General features: G+C 34.7%; 1 protein-coding gene across 1 annotated transcript; it reads left to right on the top strand.

Annotated features, from left to right (window-relative positions):
* Positions 1-21,095, top strand: LOC129282925 (twist-related protein 1-like). The gene is made up of 3 exons (XM_064115119.1): positions 1-267; positions 19,080-19,157; positions 21,087-21,095. The coding sequence occupies exons 1-3, from the start codon at positions 1-3 to the stop codon at positions 21,093-21,095; spliced, it is 354 nt and encodes a 117-aa protein (XP_063971189.1).
* Positions 21,096-21,774: the final 679 nt, after the last annotated feature.

Raw genomic sequence — 21,774 nt, 5'->3', positions numbered from 1 at the left:
ATGGCAAACAACGGTGAGGCTGACGATATGGAGTCGAATGCCGCGAGTCGAATAGCGGCGAGGAGAAGGGAGCGTGCCGCTGCATCGGGGTCGGGGGAAGGAGGCGAGGAAGGGGCTGCTGGCGGAGCGAGTGGAGGCAGACCAGAGAGAAAGAAGAGGGAAAAGAAGGGAGGAGCTGGAGGAGGAGGAGGAGCGAAAGGCGGAAAGGGTGGAAGATTCGGGAAGAAGAGGGAGAAACGTAGAGGAACGGGTATCGTGGTTTTAGATGTAAGTATTTATCCACATCAACATTTCAATAGTTTGAAACTAGGTCTGGTCGATCTGGTTGATCCAATTTGGAGACACAAGGTCATCACACTGAGGGCTTGAGGCATCCATTTGTGCCCGGGCTGGCTTGAAAGTATTAATCAAGAAGTTTAAGTGCTAGCAAATAAGGAACATGAACCAACTTTAACCAAGTCAATTTACTGAACTTTAGGGATTGCTTGTCAGAATCTATTTTTTTTTCAAGGGCCATGGACATCAGAAACAGGTGCATTGCACTACTGTAGGCTAAGCGCTAACAAGGAAGGGGGGGGGGGGTGGAGAGAGCACCCCCCCCCCCCTTCAGCTGGTATCTCTTTGTTTTGACTATTGACTGATAGGTTAATTGGTTTTTTAAGCATGGTATTGCATTTTTTTCATGGGGAGGGGGGGGGGGGGTAAATTACCCCTTTGTATCTCCCTTTTCTCTCTTTTTGTTATTGATTATTTGACACCCATAAGGGGAGGGGGGGGGGGGGTGGTGGCAAATTACCTTTTTGTATTGGCCTATATCTCCCTTTTTCTTTATTTTTGATATTATTGATTACTTGAAACCCATAGAAGGGGGGGGGGGGTTTACAATTTACCCTTTTCTGTGCATCTCTTCTCTCTCCATTGTTATTGGTCATTTGACATCCATGGGGGGGGGGGGGAGTCTGACTCCCATTTAATGCTATAATGAAAATTCTTTAAAAAAAATAGTCTGACCCTAGTCACCCTACACATTTTACTTCACTATGTGATGTACATTTATGAGTACAATTGCATAGCCATTGGCTTTAGAAATGATATTCCAATTCAGATAAACATCATCAAAATGAGGATATGAAGGGCATCTTGGGTTCATAGATCATTCAATTACATGTACACCTTTAACATCCTTATAGTACTTCAAAGTCAATATTTTCATTGCAATTTTGGATGTTCAAAAACTTCTTATTAAACTCTATTCATAATAATGATGCACTGAACAAAATGCTGTTTAAATTTATAAGCATTTTCTTTAAGCCCACCTTCTAACGGTTATTGTTTAAACTTTTAAATAAGTTTTTAAAAATTCAGATAGTTTTAACAATGATATATTGTTTATAAGTTTAAATAGAAGTTCAAGTGATTGGCTATATACAGAGTGCATGAAATCTTAAAGAGCATTTATAAACTGATTTTTGGCATACAATTTTTGTCAGTAGGTGGACTATTACATATATATGAAAGTATTCAGTTTATGTGCGTGAGCATTGCTTGGAAATTAGTTCTAAAGATTTTCTGAGGTATCCTGATAAAACATTGCTAGTAGAAATACTTGATAACTGATTTTCCCTTCTATATTTAATAAAAACACCAGTAAAGACTATGACTTTGTAAATTATAAAGAAAAAAATATTTGCAAAATGTTAAGTGCAAGGAATAGTGTTTTCTGCAGTGTGTGAGTCTAGGAATTGGAATTGAACTTCAGAGCATTATTTTGAAATAACATAAATATGAAAAATCAAGTGCTGATTAATGTTTTCTTAGGGTTCTGCCACACAAATCTAAGTCAGACCATATTTGTTTTTATTCTCAAGGATTGTGTACTATCAGGGCCGGATCCAGGATTCTCCAAAGGGGGGGGGGGGCACATTTCTTCAGGAAAATTTGACAAGCAAAAAAAAAGAAAGAAAAAAGAAGGCCCTCGTTTTCAAGGGGGGGGGGGCACACTTGTGATAGAATGGCATATTTACATACAAATTTTGATGATGTCTCTCAAAAGGGGGAGGGGCAAGGGCCAGATGTGCCCCCCCCCATCTGCCAGTGTGTGCTATGGTCCATCCAGACCATCCAGACAGTTGGTAAAGGTTGTTTTCATTGTAAGCTTCGTAACTTGGGTTAAGCTACCAATTTGGCATCCTTGTCTCCTGGACCATCATTTGCCTTACAAAAAGATTAATAAAAGTGACAGTAATGTTGTAAACTTGAAATGATTTATCTGTAGAAATGATTCATTATTCATTCAATCTTGCCAGCTTAACTTATTGACCACTGAATCCTGATATTCTCATAGGCCTTGTGCATGGAACACCCGGTTCCAGTAGGCAATGAACCTGGGGATTGTTTCATCAGTTCAGTTCAAGTTTACTTAGACCAATCAAACGAGAGACATACATTTACACAGTTTGACAAAAATAAGAAAACATCAACATTTTCCCAGTCAGCACTTTTGATAAAATCCCTGGCTTTAATTGGCTGAGGAGTGCTGATCACTATATGTTACTATGGTAACTCTCAGTGAATGACAACTTTTTCATGCTTACAACTTTCATTAAACCAGGGAGTTCTCCCAACTCCCTGATTACTTATGACTCCTGATTTCTGACATTCTTATAGGCTTTCAACATGGACCTCTATAGGGAGAGCATTTCATGAAAAGTTTTGTCATTGATTTTCAGAGACTTATTTGCTCTTAGCCAATCGGATGCAAGAGTTTGCAGTAGCTTGTAACAATAGACAGTGAAAACCTAATTTGATTAAATGCTCCCTCATGTTCCAGTATGCAATGGGTTAAATGCATGCACTCTAGATGTGTACCCACACAACAGAGCTCTAAAAGAAGCTCCATGCTTTCTTGACCCCCAATTGGCGAATGCTTCTGAGAACGTGATCCGATGGGGATGACATTTCATTGCTGTGTTCTTTAGCCATCCATGGAGCATCAGCGCCCTGAGTGACAAAGAGTTGCGATTGATCCATTAACTATGGCAAGCCAGCAATTCAAACATTGGTTCTGCTCATTGTCTGTTTTCTAACTGTGGTTTTATTCTTACTCGCTTTATCTTGCCCATGAATCATACCATGGAGATCTAGGCCCTGTCTTACAAAGAGTTACGATTGATCCCATCAATCTCAATTATATGGAAATCCATTGGTATGATAATTTTGTCTACAGGAAATTGCACAATGTCCTGTGAAAACAAAGAGAAGCACACTGAATTGTCAAGAAAACAATTAATGTATGAATATACATCATACCTAGAAAATATTTGAACAAACATGTATTTTAGATCTTGAAGTTGCTGGCCTTCCATAGTTGAGGTTGATCAGACCATCGCAACTCTTTGTAAGACGGGCCCAGGCACCTGTTTAAAAAAAAATTGTGTACAATAACAGTAAGAAGCTACAGAAATCCTTCAATCTGATTGGCTGATAGTGCATTTGTTATAGAAATTGTGCATTTGTTATTAGAAGTCTTTATGAAACAGGGTCCTGTAGTGTGCTCCTCTTTCTATTCAAAGGGATATCCGACATTTTGTAAATTTTCTTTATGAAGAAGTATGATGTTGATGGTTTTCCAAAGATAAGATTGATTGGATCAATTACAACTATTTGTGAGATCCCCCCTGGATGAACCCTGCTTCCATAGAGGAGTCTGTGTTGGTTTAGGATGGTATTTAACGGGTCAAGGTGACGCTTATTTGCACTGTGTCAGAAACTTGGGCTTGGGGAGGACAGAAGCAGAGCAAATTTTATGAGATCATTACCACCTCTCCCCTTTTCTTCCTCCGTTATTGATTTACAGTGAGCCTTCATTGAAAATCCTAAAATATGCATATACTACCTCTGCAGAAAATTGAGAATATTCTCATTTTGAAAAAAGTTCATTCAGAAGCCCCAACATTAACCAGAAAACAAATAAGATCAGATTTAACTAAACACGTTTGGACTTTGGTAAAAGTACTAGGATTGACTCTCTATTCATTGCATATTGGAATTGGGTTGTATACAGGTACAGAGCCTATGCTATGGGAATTAGAGAAATCAGTGTGTACATGTCTTAAAATGTGATATCCCATACTTTAATGCTATGTGTAAATCAAGGAAATTGCAGAGAAAATTAATTTAAAGAAAATAGTTTACACATTCAGAGAATTTTAAGAGGAAATAACACAATATAAACTTCACTGGAAGTATTTAAATCATGTTGCAGGAAATTATGCCTGAACATACATTATTAAAAAAAAAACCATCTAGAAATTTACAGAAAAAATTGTAGTGTTGTATGTTATGGTATTCAGAGAAATATGGAGAAGTGTCTTTAAATTAGGCACGTATTCTGAAGTCGGGTTTAACTTAAACTCAGGTTTAAAGTTGTGGTTTTAGTATGGATAGCCAATTGTTACATAAATCACTAACAGTAGAGATATCATACTTCAGCTCATTCGGCTCTCAAATCATTCATAATTGTGTAGGAAGTATAAATAGATGATTGTCTTCACCATCAATGAATCAGAAAAGAGCACAGTAAACATAAATTTTGATACTTTTGGCTTTCCATACTTAAACCACAACTTTAAACCTAAGTCTGACTTAAACCCGATTTCAGAATACGGGCCAGAATATTTAGTCAACGGATGGAATTGGGAGAGGCTGATGTAGAACATACATATTTTTGTATACAACTTACTTTCCTTCCATTTATTGTAGATAATAATTAATATAAAATATATTTAAGAGGAAAAAGGGAAGTTTTCATTTCAGTTTTGTAAAGGATTACAATGTAGATCTCTGCAGCAAATTTTGCACATGGCATTATAGCACCATTTACAACAACAACACAACTCTAATATGAAAAATGTAACGTTTTTATACTAGTTCGCTTCAAGGAAGAAAGATATTTTATTGTCTTCTATCAGAATTTATGTTTCTATATAAAGAAATAATCCATTTGATCCATCGTGAGACAACCGATCAATTTCTTCAACTTCAAGGAAATATCTCATCCTTATTCACATTCTTTGTACAAAGCACGATGTCTACAAATTTATGTGATATTTGTGAAACCTGTATCTAGACTGAAATCTTGGCAACTTCATTTTCCAGGATTAACTGGTCTACCAAGTTTATCTGTTCTAAATTAAACTTTCTCTATAAATTAAAGTTGATGTTTCTTGTAAAAAAATAATGTACTAAACAGGGAATGATTTTCCTGGTATCGCATCGCAATGTGCTCCTCATTTTTGAAAGACTGCCATGCATAGTCTTTTGTAGCATGTTTTTACATAGGACTGTACATTACTTAGTTGAGAGCTTTTCTCTTATGACCAAAAATGCTATTTAAATTTGTAAAGCAAAATTATTCCCTTCTAGATAGATCTATTAAAATGTAGTGACTACAAATTTGTGTCCTATTTTGTCAACTTCCAGACTAAAACCCTGCTTAAGATCATTTCATAGGATTAGCTGGCCTTTTAAGATTATCTGGTCTAATGTTTAGAGGTTTACTTAGTGAATCATCAAGGTTTATTACAGCGTATAAGATTGAAGTGATTACCAAAGATTTGAGAGTAGTTAAGTGAGGATTAAAGTGAATTAGGAATAAAGGAATCTTATTAGTCATTTGTGAGTATTCTTCAGGTATTGGATAATTGTAATTATTTAAGAAAAAGTTAGGTAATTCCTCATGTTCTTTCTCTTTTCCCTCTTGTACTTTTCCAACTTTTTCCCTGTCTCCTTCTCCCCCTCCTTCGGCACTTACATGTGATAGTTTTGTAATGTTTTACAAGACATGCACTTTAAAAATGCTGTTTAAAACTTATCTTCCTCTTTTTAATTCTATTGTTGTTTTCTCTTTCTCTATTTCCCTCTTGTACTTTTCCTCCTTTATCTGTGTCTCCTCCCCCATCCTGCGCTTTAAAAATGGTTTTGTAATGTTCTGCAAGACATGCACATTACACAGTAAAAATAAAATTATACAACGCTGTTTACTATATGAACCTTACAGTAATTGTTTAAACAGTCTAAACAAGTGTTTAAATCTTAAGCAACAAAGTTTAATTTTCAATATCTAATTTTCAATAAATTAAACATGATTGTTAGACAGTTAAACAAATACTGTAAGGTTCATATATAGTAAACTGCTTTGTATAAAATCTTAAACAGCGTTTTTACTGTGTAACATGATTAAAAAAGCTGTTTAAAACTTATATTCCTCTTTTCTTTCTTTGAGCCTCTTTCTCTTTCTCTTTGTTTTCTCTTTCTCTCTTTCCCTCTTGTGCCTTTTCTCCTTTATCTCTACCTCCTAATTCTCCCCCTCCTTCTGCGCTTATAATAGTTTTGTACTGTTTTGCAAGACATGCACATTAAAACTGCTGTTATACTTATATACTGTACAATGCTGTTCACTATATGAACCTTAGCAGTTGTTCATTTTACACAAGTGTATAAAATCTTAAACACCAAAGTTTAATTGTTAATACTTAATTATCAATAAATGGTTGTTTAAACTATTAAACAACTATTTTATGGTTTGTATAATTAGAAACAGCATTGTATGAAATTATAAACAAGTTTTTACTGAGTGTGTGGACTGTGGAGCTCTTCCCTGTACTCTGTGTGTTTCTAAATAATAGCTCTACAAATTGAATTTGCAAATATTTTCCTATGGGGAGTATTAATCTATTATTCATCTTATGGTAGGGCTCCACTCTAACCCTTTTTTTTACTGGTCCAACCTGTTCATGTCGGACCTGTAGATACCCAGTTTTTTTTCTTCATATTTTACTGGTCTGAACCAAAAATTTACTGGCCACCAAAAAAAGACTTGAGTTTATTTTGCTGTCTTTTATTGCTTTTATTGTCCCTCCCCCCATAAAACATGAAAAACAAACAGTACACATATTACATAATTCATTAGAAACATTTTTCAATTTTAGAGAGCCATTTTTTAAGATGCCAGACACATATTTATAATTACAAAAGAGGAGAAAATATCATTTGTATCAGTTTAATGTATTTTTTTTTTACTGGTCTGGTTATTCATGATGTTGAAATTAGAATGTAAAGAAATTATTCATGCTCTGTTGCCTCTTCATTTGCAAGAAAATATTGATTTGAATTGAAGTTAGCTTGTAATTGGGGTAAATTGTAAATTTGTAATTTAACCATTCTGAAAAATATCTGGCATGGGCAGTTTAAAAGTGATAGTAGCCCAAACCATGTTGGATTAGATTATCTGTGAAGGAGAGCAACTATGTAGACCAGAGAAAATGCCCATAGTATGGAAAATGTCTGTATCATTAATTAAGTACATAGCAGATCTTCATGAAACCATTGTGCAACTTCTGTGGTATATCATCCAATGAGGAAATGATTAGATTCTTAGAGGTCACTGAAAATTCTTTGCAGAAAATGCACCTCATAATTTTGGATCATTTATTTTGTGTTTGTTGTCCATTTTTTCTTCCATGTTCTATTGGACATGGGACCTATTGGACACCATTCTCTTTAGCTTTCTAAAACTAGTTTACTGGAAACCGATTCAGGAAACCAGTTTGGAAGATCGCTTTGCTAGTGTTCCCATTTGTTCACATGAAAGAGGTTTTCAAAATCACTTCACATAAAGCGATCTTGTTGCTATGGAAATGCTCTCAGTGGGGTGACACGTTTTGCGCGAAATTCAAAACCAAGGCATTTCCTATGGAGTAGCGCGCTCAAAACATGTGAAGATCGCTTCCCGAAGAACGGTTGTGTCCTCACTTATGCTAAAACCAGTTCAACGAGGCAAAACGATCTTCAAAACTACATCAAGAGGTGGTTTTATGAACCAGTTTGGAAGATGGCATCCAAGAAAGATCGCTTTGACTGTTCTCATTACACGTTAAACTAGTTTCCACTAAACTAGTTTTAGGAACGTAGTGAGAACGGTGTCTGAGATTGCTATTATTGGAAACAGCGATATAAACACTTCCATGCTTTGAATAACTCGAAAAGCCATTGAAGCGTGCATTGCATTCAATTTCGACAGCAAAGTTTTTATATCATTATTCAGAATCAGATCCGTGTTTAAAGGCCTGTCTGGCTATGATGTGTTAATGCAGTATGTTCTTAGAGAAACCGCTGTATTGCCAAGATATTGGCGAGAGAGGGGTGCACAGAGGCTGGCAGGGACTAGGATAGGGGCGGAAGGTAGAGAGAAAGAGATAGAGGGAGGAGGGGGGGGGGTCCCTTTGTAACTTTGTTTGAGATTTATAGTCTTTGCATTAATTGGGGCAGGGTTGGGATGGGGGGGGGCTGGGGGAGAGAGCAGGAGACATAGAGAGGCAGGGAGGAAGGTTCGTGCATGGACCATGGTTCGCGGCAGGCGGTAAAGAAATAGTCAGTGGTCAGACTGTATAACAATTTTTCTTGCACCCTTCAGTCTTGTATCAATGTTGAAGAAAAGAAGAAACTATAAATGCTTGAAAAAAATAATTTGCATATCACCAGTGTCTAGCATATTGCTGTGAATTCACAGAAAACTTACCACCAGCATTGATTAAATTTCTAGTTAAATGCTTCCTTTATATTTCTCTGTTTGTGGACTTGGCCTTTAAAGTGAAACCATACTTTCAATACAGATATAACTTGTTTGCAAACAGAATCGGTTTAGTCAATACTGTTTCCTTAAAGTTTTCCTTATAGTTTTGTAGAGAATTCATTAATATTGAATATATTTGAAATTAAACTATTTTAAGTAATAAATACTTTCAAGCCATCTCAAGCCTCCAGTCTTCAATTTCTTTTGAATATTTTAGGGGAATATCCTTCTTTCAAAGCTATTAGAGTAACCATAGAAAGTTTAGAATCTCTTTTATCATTCATGTAAAAAACTGGATGCAGCAAAGATATGCAAATATTTGTTTGCTTTCATTCTTCACTTTATATAAATATGTAAGAAAAAAAAGTCTTTGTTTGCTCATTAATATGGGCCACATGCATAATTACGTGTGCAGTATTCAGTGTGTGAAGAAATGTTATTTTCCTATTCCAGCCATTTTTACTGAGGTTTTTTTAATTCATTTTTTGTAACAAAAATTTCAGAGACCATGTCTTTGGGGGGTTTTGTTAAACATTTGGTTGCTTAGGAACTAAAACAAGTTTGATGTGAGGAACATGACTATTTTTCTTGATTTGATGCAGGTAAATGGTTGGTTGGTAGGTTTGTGTCTTTGTGATGACAACTACATATGTATAGAAGACAGAGCCGAAGCCATGTGAATTACATTCTTTTCTTACATTTTTTTTCACTCAAAGAAAGAAATGTAACCCAAACCCTACTGGGACCCTTTTGTACCATTCAAATCAAAGAGTTACCGGTACTCCTTGATGAAATACTGCCTATTATCACAGACACCACCTCCTATTATCAAAGGGTACCATTCATCAATATGTATGGGGAGTATTCAAAGAGAAAGGAACCTGATTTTAATAGTGCTTTCAGAGATCTTTATGTAGAGCAATGTGACTTTATTGCAAGTCAGGGTGCCGTTTCATGGAGACTGAAGTTATGGTAACAAATGAAGAATTTCTAAAACAAATTTATCATCAGCCATTCAGACAGAAGTATTTCAGTAGCTTTTAACTGTTATTCTAAATTTGTTATTATAACAAGTTTTATGAAACAGGTGCCAGATCATTACTAGCTTCAATGAAAATTAGTGTAAATTCACTTGGCAGTTTTTTAATTTTTGAATGAGCAATTACATGTAATGTGTATACTGACAACCCGAAAAAAATGATATCAAATTATAAAAAAAATACTGTAGCCAATTCATACGTACAGCTTAAAACTATCTTTAGAAATATTTTACATATCTTTGAAATGAACTGCAAACAAAAACTGCTTGTGAGTTGTGAAGTTCTCTGTATTGTGTGTGTGTGTTTGGGGGGGGGGATGGTGTGGGTAGCATCGGTAGCACCCCAATGCCCCATCGATATACCAGTGTACTGATCCAATGTTTTGAATCCAGTCCTGGTGCCCTTTCCACAAAGATTTACAACTATTGTAACTTTGCCATTATAGTAACTACCTTGGTATAATGGTTTAACAACCAAACAAAGTTGGGTTTCCATGGTATTACGGCAAAGTTGGAAAGTTTGTTACTTATATGAAATTTGGACAGGGTAGCCAGATTTACTGCAAAAACAGTGTGGTCAAAACTACATAAAATGGTATTCTGAGAGGATGACACCAAGCATTAAAACACATTTGATTTTTGTGGTGTATGTTCTACACCCTTTGGTGTTTTTGGAGCACAATCTGTTTGTAGGCTAATATTAACACTGTTTGGTGTTATACATCATGGTGAATTTATAACACCTTTATAGTTATTTTTTACAGTGTACACAATGGACCTAGCTAGCATTAACCTACCCCTTCATCTACAAAAGCAGCTACAGTGACAACTCCCGATTTTGGTTGTCATAATATATGTCCAACGTTAAAGAGAAATTCCAGTAGTTGCAGTAAACACTGATTTCATGAGAAAGTCTGTAAAACCAGGCTTAATTGTCAGTATATCATCGAGGATCTAGATCTGGTACAGTTACATAAACTGAACTTTGTGAAATCTTGAAATCTACGCTGAAAAATGTTCAGACTGAACTTCCCCAACACAGATAAGCGCACGTGGGACAGTGTATAATTATTGCTTTGAGCGTCGGGCCCGACGCTCTACCCGAATCCTGTACTTATTTGCTGATTTCTCAGCAATTACACAATTTCTTCCAGAATCCTTTGGCACATGTGTTTTATTTATACAAACAGACACTTTGGTGGTCATTTCATTGGATTCTGTACGAACTCATTTTGATATCGTTACCAAAACTAGCATTTACCTTTAATGAGCATTAATACATGATAAGGCATCGGATGATAGCGGATCTGGGGTAGATAAAAAGGTCTCTTGAAAACAACCTCTCATAACCTGCCATGGACTCAAATGTGAGTGCACGCCTCACACCTCTGAGCAATTGGGTTTAATTGAAATAACAATTTTAATTCATTATTTTCAATTACAGAGTTATGCTGTTGACATATTGAAGGTAATGTTGTCAGAAAAAAAAAATGTTTTTATATATTTAAAAAGGCCGCATTATTATTTTGAAAAAAAAAATACAAATGCTATATTGCTAAGAATAGTACTAAGTAAAATATGGTCACAAAAAGTTTAACAGTTTTGCTGTAAGTGTTTTATCTACAAATGTAGCTAAACATTTTGCTTTTCATACTTTTCATACTTTTTATTTACAATTTGCATTTTTATTTACATTACATCCCCACCTTCATACCTTCATATCACTGCTATATATCCTGTTTTATTTTATTCCATTCAGTTTCATAAAAAAAACGTCAAGCTTCCTATATATACCTTCTTTTCAATTTACTTCTATTTCATTCCAATAAACAGCAATGCACATTTCAAAAGAGAATAATAGCAAGCACAGCAAAAAATAATACAAGATGAGGTATAAAAAGACAATAGAAATAAACAGATAGCTATACAATACAATTATTATTTATAAAGTGAAACTACAATTAATTTGATTGAGTTAATGTAATATACACAAATCTTCAACCTCACAAACCTATCACAATAAATAAAAAGCACAAACTGCACCCCCCCCAAAAAAAAAATCAAAAAAAAAAATCGAATTTTGTCACCCACTATCGATCATATATTAAATATTTCACTCTCCTTTATAAAGCATTTGTCAAATTAACTGCTACTTTTTCCCCTATCCACATTCCACTCACATGTTTGATTTTTCTGTTCTTATTATTTTTTAGATCATCTCATTATCTCATTACCATTCCTGTCTTTTTTTCTATTCAAACTTATAATCGAAATTTTTTTCCCTCAAATTTAGCTTGAAATGATTACAAAGAAATTGAACAGCACTGGCTAAAAAGGCAACTGCTGTTTTATTTGTGGTAGTCCTGAAATTGTAAAATAAAACTCATGAATGAATGTCACAGTGCTTATTAATCAGATGTTAATAACAAAATACCAATAGCTTGAAGAATTTTTTTTTTTAAATCCTGGCCTCTGGACAGTTTAGCTTTTATACTCTTTGTGCTAGCCATCATTTCTGTTTTCGGACATGACTCTGATTGTTTTAGCCATTCTTTTACCAGTTTTGTTCAGACATGATTGTAAATAACAATCTATATTTATATAACATCAGGAGATGAAGTCATTTAAATTCTAGCTGAAAAACAAATAGTTAGATATCCAAAGCATCACCTCTGCCAATAAGAAATGATATCTTTAAAGGTATTTTGACCTTTAGTAATCAGCAAATAGGACCCATAGTCCCATGTTGTCTCTTTTCAGTCAACTACTAGACGTGCATCAGCCCCAGAGCGTGGACCTCGAGTGAGACTGATCACAGTAAACCTATCCAATCATTTGCAGACACACATTGTTCAATATTATTCAAACCAAATGATTATTGACTCTTCTCTTTCCAATGACATACCAACGGTTCTACCTGCCCACTCTTTGCCCTTCGACTGTGTGATGCGTCACTGTCAACGATACGACACACTGTCATTGAAGTTTGGAATTGTTACAACTAAGGTTGAAGTTAATAGTTCTTTTATTGTATTGTTATCGTTGGAGTTCAACCTTATTTAGACCATGACTCAATAAGAGAATGACGGGTGACCGTTATTTACTCCTTTAACTTACAGCGTTCATGCATACCTAATGGGTCATGAGCTGCCACGAGGTGTGTGCAAATTTATTGCACACACATGAAGCTTGCATCAAAGAAATTAACATTAATTCGGCAGAAAAGAAGAAAAGGGATTAAAAAAAGAATTTAATAGTGTGTTTGCTATTCAAAAGGACCCTTTCCCCCACTTTAATGGTCTTAAATATTTAAAACTTTCTGGCAATCTTCAAGAAAGTCCTTGAAAACAGATGATGTATTTATAGGGTTTACACAAGTTTTAGGGGATATAATATGTACCCAGAAAGCAAATAGAAATATGTGATTTGGGTATTATTTTAACAATGAAAATTATGTGTTTATGGGTGTTTTTAGAAATCTGTGTACAGCAGAATAGGTGAGTGCCTTTCCACCCCCCCCATCCCTCCACTTATGAACTTGTTTAACCTGTCTTTTGAAACATGGATAGTGTATGCCTACCTATTAAAAGTAAAATCACTCTAAAATCACAAAAATGCACATTGGAATGAGTATATTACGCCCGTCATACAGCTTTTATTTGCCTCTGTATCTTTATGTCGTGATCAAAGGTCATGCTGTATTAACTTCCCTCTTGTTGTTTGCTTTACATACTTTGTTTACAGGAGAGACATTAAGACCTAACAGTGGGTCATATTCTTTTATTGGTTCTCATTAATGAGCACTTGTTTCCGTTCTAAATATAAAAGCTATTTACCATTTTATTGCTGATCAACTCATGCATTTATGGTCATTGTACTCTTTCCAGGTAGTGCATAGTCTGATGATTGTTATGAGTAAATGGATGTTTGAACGAAGGTCACAAGTTGATTGTGACGATTGGAGGTGTATTGGTCTACACCTATAGGCCTATTACATTATGAGGAGCATTTCATTGTTTGGGTGCAAGAACGACCTTAACGCCACACGTAGCTTTGGCAAATTGCATGCGCACAAAAATGCCATTTAGGGTACACATAAGTGCATTGTATAAGGGCGTTTCTGCACTGATGCATTGGGCAAAAATGTTTTGCTAAGGGCATTCTTGCACCAACACGATGATCTATGAAGAGATTTGCCATCAATAAGCCATTGGAATACCAGCATCTGATTGGCTCAGAGCAAATTTGTCATTACAAATCGTGGACAAGACAAAGGCTTCCAATGTTTCCCCAGTTATCGTATTTATGAGAAATAATACCCTATAAAAAGGTAAAATATCAACAATAGGCGTATTCTGTATTTATTTAATGCTTGATCTACAGTTTATGGATAAGGGATGTCTAAGCGATAAATACAGATATTAGTCTGGGGAGCGTTTCATGAAAGGACTTGTCAGATGTTTTATCTGACAAGTACTATTTTATCTGACTGTTACTATGGTAGCAGTGCCATTCAGCGAATCATAATCAAGGAAAGTTGTCAGACCTGGCAACTTGTCGGACGAAAATGTTGATGAAACGCTCACCTGGTAATCAGATTCTGGCTTTCTCTAGCTGACACAAAAATGTAAATTTCTAGTCCTTAGGGAGTCTTCCAGCAGAGTCTTCTTTAAAGGACAAGTCCACCCCAACAAAAAGTTGATTTGAAAAAAGGAGAAAAATTCAACAAGCAAAACACTGAAAATTTCATCAAAATTGGATGTAAAATATGAAAGTTATGACATTTTAAAGTTTTGCTTAATTTCACAAAACAGTTATATGCACATCCTGGTCGGTATGCAAATTGGCAGACTGATGACGTCACCCACTCACTATTTCTTTTGTATTTTATTATATGAAATATAAAATATTCTAATTTTCTCCTCCTTGTCAAGTGAAACAAAGTTTCATTTCTCCCTGAACATGTGGAATTACCATTGTTTTAACAGTTTATGGTTAAGTTAAGTTGTTCCTTCTTGTCAAATCTGTAAAAATTGAAATATTGTGTTATTCAAACAATAAAAAACAAAAGAAATAGTGAGTGATGGACATCATCGACTCTCTCATTTGCATATCACTGAGTTGTGCATTTATTACTGTTTTGTGAAAAATTAGCGAAACTTAAAAATGTCATAACTTTCTTATTTTACATCCGATTTCGATGACATTTGCAGCGTTATGTTTGTTTGATTTTTCTCTATCGATTCAAATCAACAGTTTTTTTGGGTGGACTTGACCTACATGTATAAGTCTTACTAGGTGCATATATTCCTAATCAATATTTCCCCTCTTTCTTTTCCCTTATTTTCATTATTTTAAACAATAAGAGAAAGCAAGATATGAATCTCTTTATGCTTACAAATTGGAAAGAAAGTTGTTCAAATTTGGAAAATAAAACCAATCATGATGACACACTGTACGATATGCCATATTTGAGGGTTTTGCGTTCATTTCCCAATACCATATACATCATCTTTTGCCCTCATCCAGTTTATAATATTTTTGGTCAAGTTTTGTGGTCAACCCCCTGTCGATTTAGATCCTGCTGTGTATTTTCAAGGAGTTCTAAAGGGGAAGTTCAACCTGATGATAAATTAGTTTAAAAAAAAGCAGAGGAAATAATGAAAAAATATTTGTGAATGTTTGAGGAATATCCATCAACAATAAGAGAGTTATGAATTGTTAAAGTTATTGATCTGTATGCGCGAATGCAGCTTCCCCATATAGGCCTATCATGTAATATAAATTCCATTAATTTCATTTTTTAATGGTATATAAATACAAATATTGAATAGGGTATGAAATGATATGTCTGATAATATATCCACTGCACAAATAAAAAAATCACATTCAATTTTTAGAGAAAATGACATTATTATATTTTTATTTGCAATGCATCAATAATACAACATGTACATGTATAGTGGAGTTGCTCATCTGTGATATAACAAACCAAAAAAAAATACAACTGTGTTATTTACAGTTGTTAATAAAAACTCCACCATTAATTATCTTCAATTTATTCTGCTTTTATCAAAAGCAACTTATCAGGCTTAACTTCTCCTCGTGACTTTGTATCATAGTCTTTCGTTTCTCTCCATACTACCAAAAACAACGTTAATGTAATGCAGGCCTACATGAAGTGTATCATTAGTTGATGGAAATATAAGAACATAACCAATTCAAACCGAGAATAGTTATGCAGCTAATGGGAATCATGTTGCTGTTTTCCAAGTAAATGTGAGGTGCAAGTGCTTGAATGTAATTTAGACTTGCCTAATTTCCAACCATTTCCCAGCATATGTTTAGGATTAGGTGACCAATGTACTCATTGAACAGGCATTTCGCCAGGAAGGAAGCCCTACTTGAAGTAGCGTAGGATGTGTTTACATCTACACACGTGCTTGCATATCTGAATGTTTCTAAAAGACAGTTCAATGGTGGATTTGGGCCTAATTTATAATTTTCTTTGTCATCCATTGGTATTTTCCATGGAATCTTTGATTTTGTGTAGTTGTCATCGTAATGATTAAGTGACAAACTTATTGTTATATTAATGAGATTTTACATTTTTTTTAGACTTCCCATGAGTCATAAACATTAAATAATGATGTGTTTTGTTTTCAAAGAAGCCACATCTTAACTTAAAACATTTCGAAACCAATCATTTTGTTTGATTGATTGATTAAATACTGGTACAAGTTTATTCAATTATAAATTTCAAATAACAAAATTACGAAGTAAGGTCAAATGTAAGACAAAATTTACAATGAAATAGAGATTTTTTTTATATAAAGTAAGATAGCCAACAGTATTTTGCAATTTTATGCCTTTCCGAATGTCTGTAATAATGTGCCTAGATATATTGAGTATATAAACACACCCTTTGTTGTTTTCAATTTTTTTTTGAGAACGAGACTGGTCTACCCCATCTCAGCAAGAGGGATGCCACGGGAGGCTTCTAGTTTAACCATAAATTCTCTGAAATTGCGTGCTATTATTCACAGGTCGATGACCTTATGGATTGAACAGCATTGACATTGGCATTGGACTCAGCATGCTTAGCCAAGGAGGCAGAGTTTGGCTGTATGCATCCCTCCCTATTACCATAATTAGAATTACCATCTGGTATAATTGTACTTGGTCCAATGCACATTTGGTCTAATGATCAATTTCCAGTTGATCTAATCAAATTTGTCATTTATCTACTTTGGTCTAATTTTGTCATATTACCCTTTTTACCATTGCAAAAAAATTGTTTTGCGCTCTATCAAAGTCAGAGTGCATCCCATTGAATAAAATGTAATATGTATGGGTATGTTACCAAACTGTTTGACAAGGATGGAGACAGTCCAACTGAACATATTAACTTTTATTTTACATGTACATCATTCTTAGGGGGTGTCGCAAGAAAATATTTGCAAATCGTTTGCAAATTTCAGATGCAAATTTGTGAGTGATGGATCAATTTTAACTAAAGCAAATCAATTTATACTTGCTGATGCAAGAAGGAGACCATAAACGCTCTATAAGAATTGATTGTAACTGGTAGTCAATCACCAGTGGAATGTCAATAACATATTTTTAATCAGAAAATACACAAATTTACCTCAAACCCAACTCATAATCCACTTCTTTTCACACAAACTTCTTTTCCCTTATATACTACTCAGTAAATTATGTAAGCCATTTTTATCATTGTGTTTGTTTTGACATTTGAATCGGAAAATGAATACCTCTACTCAGATTTGATTGAATTCCCTTGTGCTTAGACTTGAGAAGGTGTTATTACCCTGGAAGATATTTCCCTTTATACCCCCAAACTTTGTGTGTTACCCCCATCCTCTTCCTGGTTTACCCCTATGGATACCTTCTCACATTCTTCAGCATTCCTGGTAGTATATGCTATTGCTCACTTAAAGGAGAATGAAACCCTTGAAACCAGCTGAATCCATATCAAAGAGAAAAATCAAAGAAACATATTGTTGAAAGTTTGAGGAAGATTGAATGAATAATAAGAAAGTTATGAGCATTTGAATATTGAGATCACTAATGCCATGTAGATCCTCCTATTGGCAATGCGACCAAGATCTGTGATGTCACACACATACAACTCCCTCATTACTTTAGTACTTATTTCACTTATATTCTCACTTTTATGGAGTCTATCACAATGTGAGGTGTTCTCTTTATGAGAGGACAAGTACAGAGGTTTCACAACATTATATCATTGATGAATCGTTTGTCATGATTAGAATGAGCAAAAAGAGATGTTTTGGGGTATATTTTCAGTGTCCAAAAGGGGAGAGTTGTTCATCTGTGACATCATAGATCTTGGTCGCATTGCCAATGGGAGGATCTCCATAGCATTAGTGATCTCGACATTCAAATGCTCATAACTCTTCTATTGCTAGTCCTATTTAAGTCAAACTTTTGTTGATCTTATTCTTTGATTTGTCTGCTTTCACAAAAGCTAACTTGCTCCAAGAGTTTCATTCTCCTTTAAGTTTAATTGGGTCATGAACCTGAGCAGTGCGTTAGGAATGTAGGAGGAAATTGTGAAAACAAGTCAGGGTACACAAATTGTTTACTAGTTTAGGAGGAAACCATGCCAGCTAGTGCCTGCAGTGCATACACATTTATGTGGTCTGAATTCATGACGGAAAGAAAATGAAATAAAAGCAAGAGGATTATGATGAGGATGATATTAGTGGTGGTGATGATGATGGTGATGATGGTGGTGTTGAATTAATGATGATGATGTCGATGAGGATGATGGTGTTGATGATGATGATTTTGATATTGATGGTGATGATTTTGATGATGATGATGTCATGACTATAATGATGATGATGAGGATGATGATGTTGATGATGAGGATGATGATGTCGATGAAGATGATGTTGATGTTGATGAGGATGATAAAAAGCTAATTTTCCTACGTTTTATAGGTAGTATATCATGTTCAGTATTAATTATTTTTTCTGCAGGATAAAGAAGGTCTGTAAGATGGACCTTTTTTTTAATTCAAAATATTTCCTAATTTGTATCATTAAGACCTATTTTCATTATTTTAATTTTGCTATGTAAAAAAGGTTGAAATGTCCGACAAACTTTTCTTGTCTGTTACATTCCTAATATTTATCTCATGATTAATTCAGTATTATGTTTTTCCATAGATAAAAGAAGGTGTAAAAAGTGGACACTTCGTTTTGTTTGTGAATTTTCTTTGAGGTATGAATAAGATTTATTTTCAATATCATAATCATTTTGCAACAGGATAAATTGGGAGCTGTGGACCTATTATTTGGTGAAATTCCTGCTCATTGTGCACATTAATTAATGTTTAAAATTTTTTTTTTCTTGTAGGATGAAGAAGGAGGAGACGGTGGACAGGAGGGCGGACAAGAAGCTAACGGTGCTAGTCATAATGGAAATGATCACGCGGTAAGTCTATATAGGCCTACTTTTCAATAAATATTCAAATCTTATTTGAATTCAGTTCAGTTTCAGTTTAGTTTATATTTCACTTCCATTTTCTGATAATAAACATAACAAACAAATATATACATATGTATGAAGGTACAAAACAGAATAAGTGTCATAAGAATACTTCAATAATCAATTAACAGATTCGTAGGAAATAGATGGAATGTATACAATTTTTTGTTCAAGATACATTTTGATTAGACAAATTATAGATTACAGTTAGCATGTGAAAATGAAAATGAGGGACTTATTAAAAAGCGAAGCTTGTAATTGTAAGTCCCTTAGGATAAATTTATAGTAATCTTAATCGTATGTAATTAAAAATAAAGTAAGACAATCTAGACCATATATGAAGAACGGCAAAATAGGTTTGAATAACAAGGAAAGAAAAAGGGGGGGGCAGTAACTACATAGGTTAGGGGATAAGGGAATATTAAGGGAATTATTTGTGTTTGAAAAGTATGTAATAATGTTATCAATACCAACATGCTTATATAGTGTATACCACTGCCAAATGCATCCCTACAGGGGCCACAGAAGGATTTTGAAAGTGGGTGGGGGCTGACCATGCAAAACAATCACAATCAGATGGTCATTTCTTACATTTTTGTACACGGCTTTGGAAAAAAAGCCCACCCAGCCCCCCCACCGTTTTGTAGTCCCTGCCCTATGCGCTCTTTGGAGAAAACAAAAAATTAAGGAAAAGAGAGAAAATGTAATCTGTAGTTGTTTTTTCTCTTTGTATAGTATACTTCAACCAGTATTTTTTTAAAAAGAAGTTAAGACCCTCTTTCACATTGCCACTCTGCATGAAGAGAAAACATAAATTGAGTAAGAAAGATATAAACGAAGAAAGAGAGTGAGAGGGAGAAGGTGAGAAAGGAGGGAGAGAAACCAAGAGAGAGAGAGAGAGGGGAGAAAGTACAGTAAGAGTAGGCAAGGACAAAAAAGAGGCCAAGAGAGAATGAAAGAGAGAGGTAAGATTAGGGAAGGCAGAGCCAGAGAGGTGATCCTTAAAAAACATACCCAAAGAGGATTCATTGTTGTTTGGCTGTTTAAACCTTGTATCCCAAAATCTATCAATTTTGAAACTATTCCTTATATTGTCTGAAAACAGTCTCCTATATCTGCAGAGAGTACCCTTTCTAGACTAAAGAAGACTCCAACTTATTTCATTACTCTAAAATCTAGCCTTTTCTTAGCTATCCTACAAATTTTCATGGTTTTAACAGCCCAACAAACAAGCAAAGTTATATGAATATTTCATTGACCTGCACTGTAGGCTATACTCCATTGGGAAGGTGCATGCTGGAATACACCATCCCTTGAGCAGATAACAGATTATATTGGAGTAGTTTAACATCAAATGTAGATAGCAGAGATAGTGACCCTCGAACCCCTCACTCCTAAATCACGCTCTGCCATCTGGTCAAAGGCTTTAAGCTTTGAAGACGGGGATAAAGACTTAAACAAGTTTTTAATGGGAGCTGATAGACTCTTGGTATATGTAGTCTTGCAAATTAGACTCTTGTGATTCAGTCATATCTGGGAGAAATGTGCTGTAAATGTCATTAATTTGAAAGAAAGTCTGTTTGGCTGTGAAGAGTGAACAGGTAAAACTCTTGATTTAGATTCATATCTCAAGGATTTGAATTAATTCATTTTGGATGTGGAAATTAATCTTTAGTGTTTAAATCCTAATTTGAAATAAATTCTCATCAGCTGTGAAGAGTGAATTTAGCAGTTCAAACTCTTGATTTAGATTAAAATCTTAAAGATTTGAATTTAATCAGTTTAGATGTGAAAATCAATCTGTAAGATTCAAATCCTAACCAAGTCTAATATCCATGGCATATCTGAATTTATTCTAAATCTCTGTATTAATAGGGTGAATGATTAACACATAATTATATTCTAATATTAGAATTTGATCAACACTCAAGTCCCATGTTTTGAGCTTCATTTGAAATTAAAGTATAAATTTAACCTGTGGTTTAAGAAAAGTTTTCCAATAACGCTTACAATTTTGCAGCTAACTGAATTTGGAGTTTAATCTTTTGCAGACAATATAAATAGCATGAGCACTAAAATTGTAATGAACTGAATAAATAAAGTTCAATTGCAAGTCTATTTTCGTTCCCTAAATCAATCATATGTTGTGCAATTAATTGCAAATTTGTGATTGATTGCTCATCTGCTCCATGAAACAAGAAGTGTTATCTGATTTGCTAAAGTTAAAAATGATCAATCAAATGTAAATTTACAAAATATTTGATTTTCTTGCAACACCACCTTAGTCTAATTCCAGTTAGATTATTCATGTTTCATATAATGTCCACAACTGGTCCAACCACACCTGATATATAAACTATATCAGGGGAAAAATACATGGGGGCTGGGGGCAATTTAGCCCCCGAAATGCTCAAAGGAGCCCCGGAAACAAAAAAAAAGGAGCCCTGGAATTCCCCATTCAATGCAATGTTAAAGCTCATCCAACATTGCAAATTTTGCCAGGAAGTTATGAAAATTAGCCCCGGAAATCACATTTTTTTTGCTGGCTCTATATGGATTTAAA

This window comes from Lytechinus pictus, unplaced genomic scaffold (assembly GCF_037042905.1).
Source record: "Lytechinus pictus isolate F3 Inbred unplaced genomic scaffold, Lp3.0 scaffold_20, whole genome shotgun sequence".
NCBI lineage: Eukaryota > Metazoa > Echinodermata > Echinoidea > Temnopleuroida > Toxopneustidae > Lytechinus > Lytechinus pictus.
The sequence above is the reverse complement of the archived record's forward strand: the minus strand, read 5'-3'. Positions and strand labels throughout refer to the sequence as shown.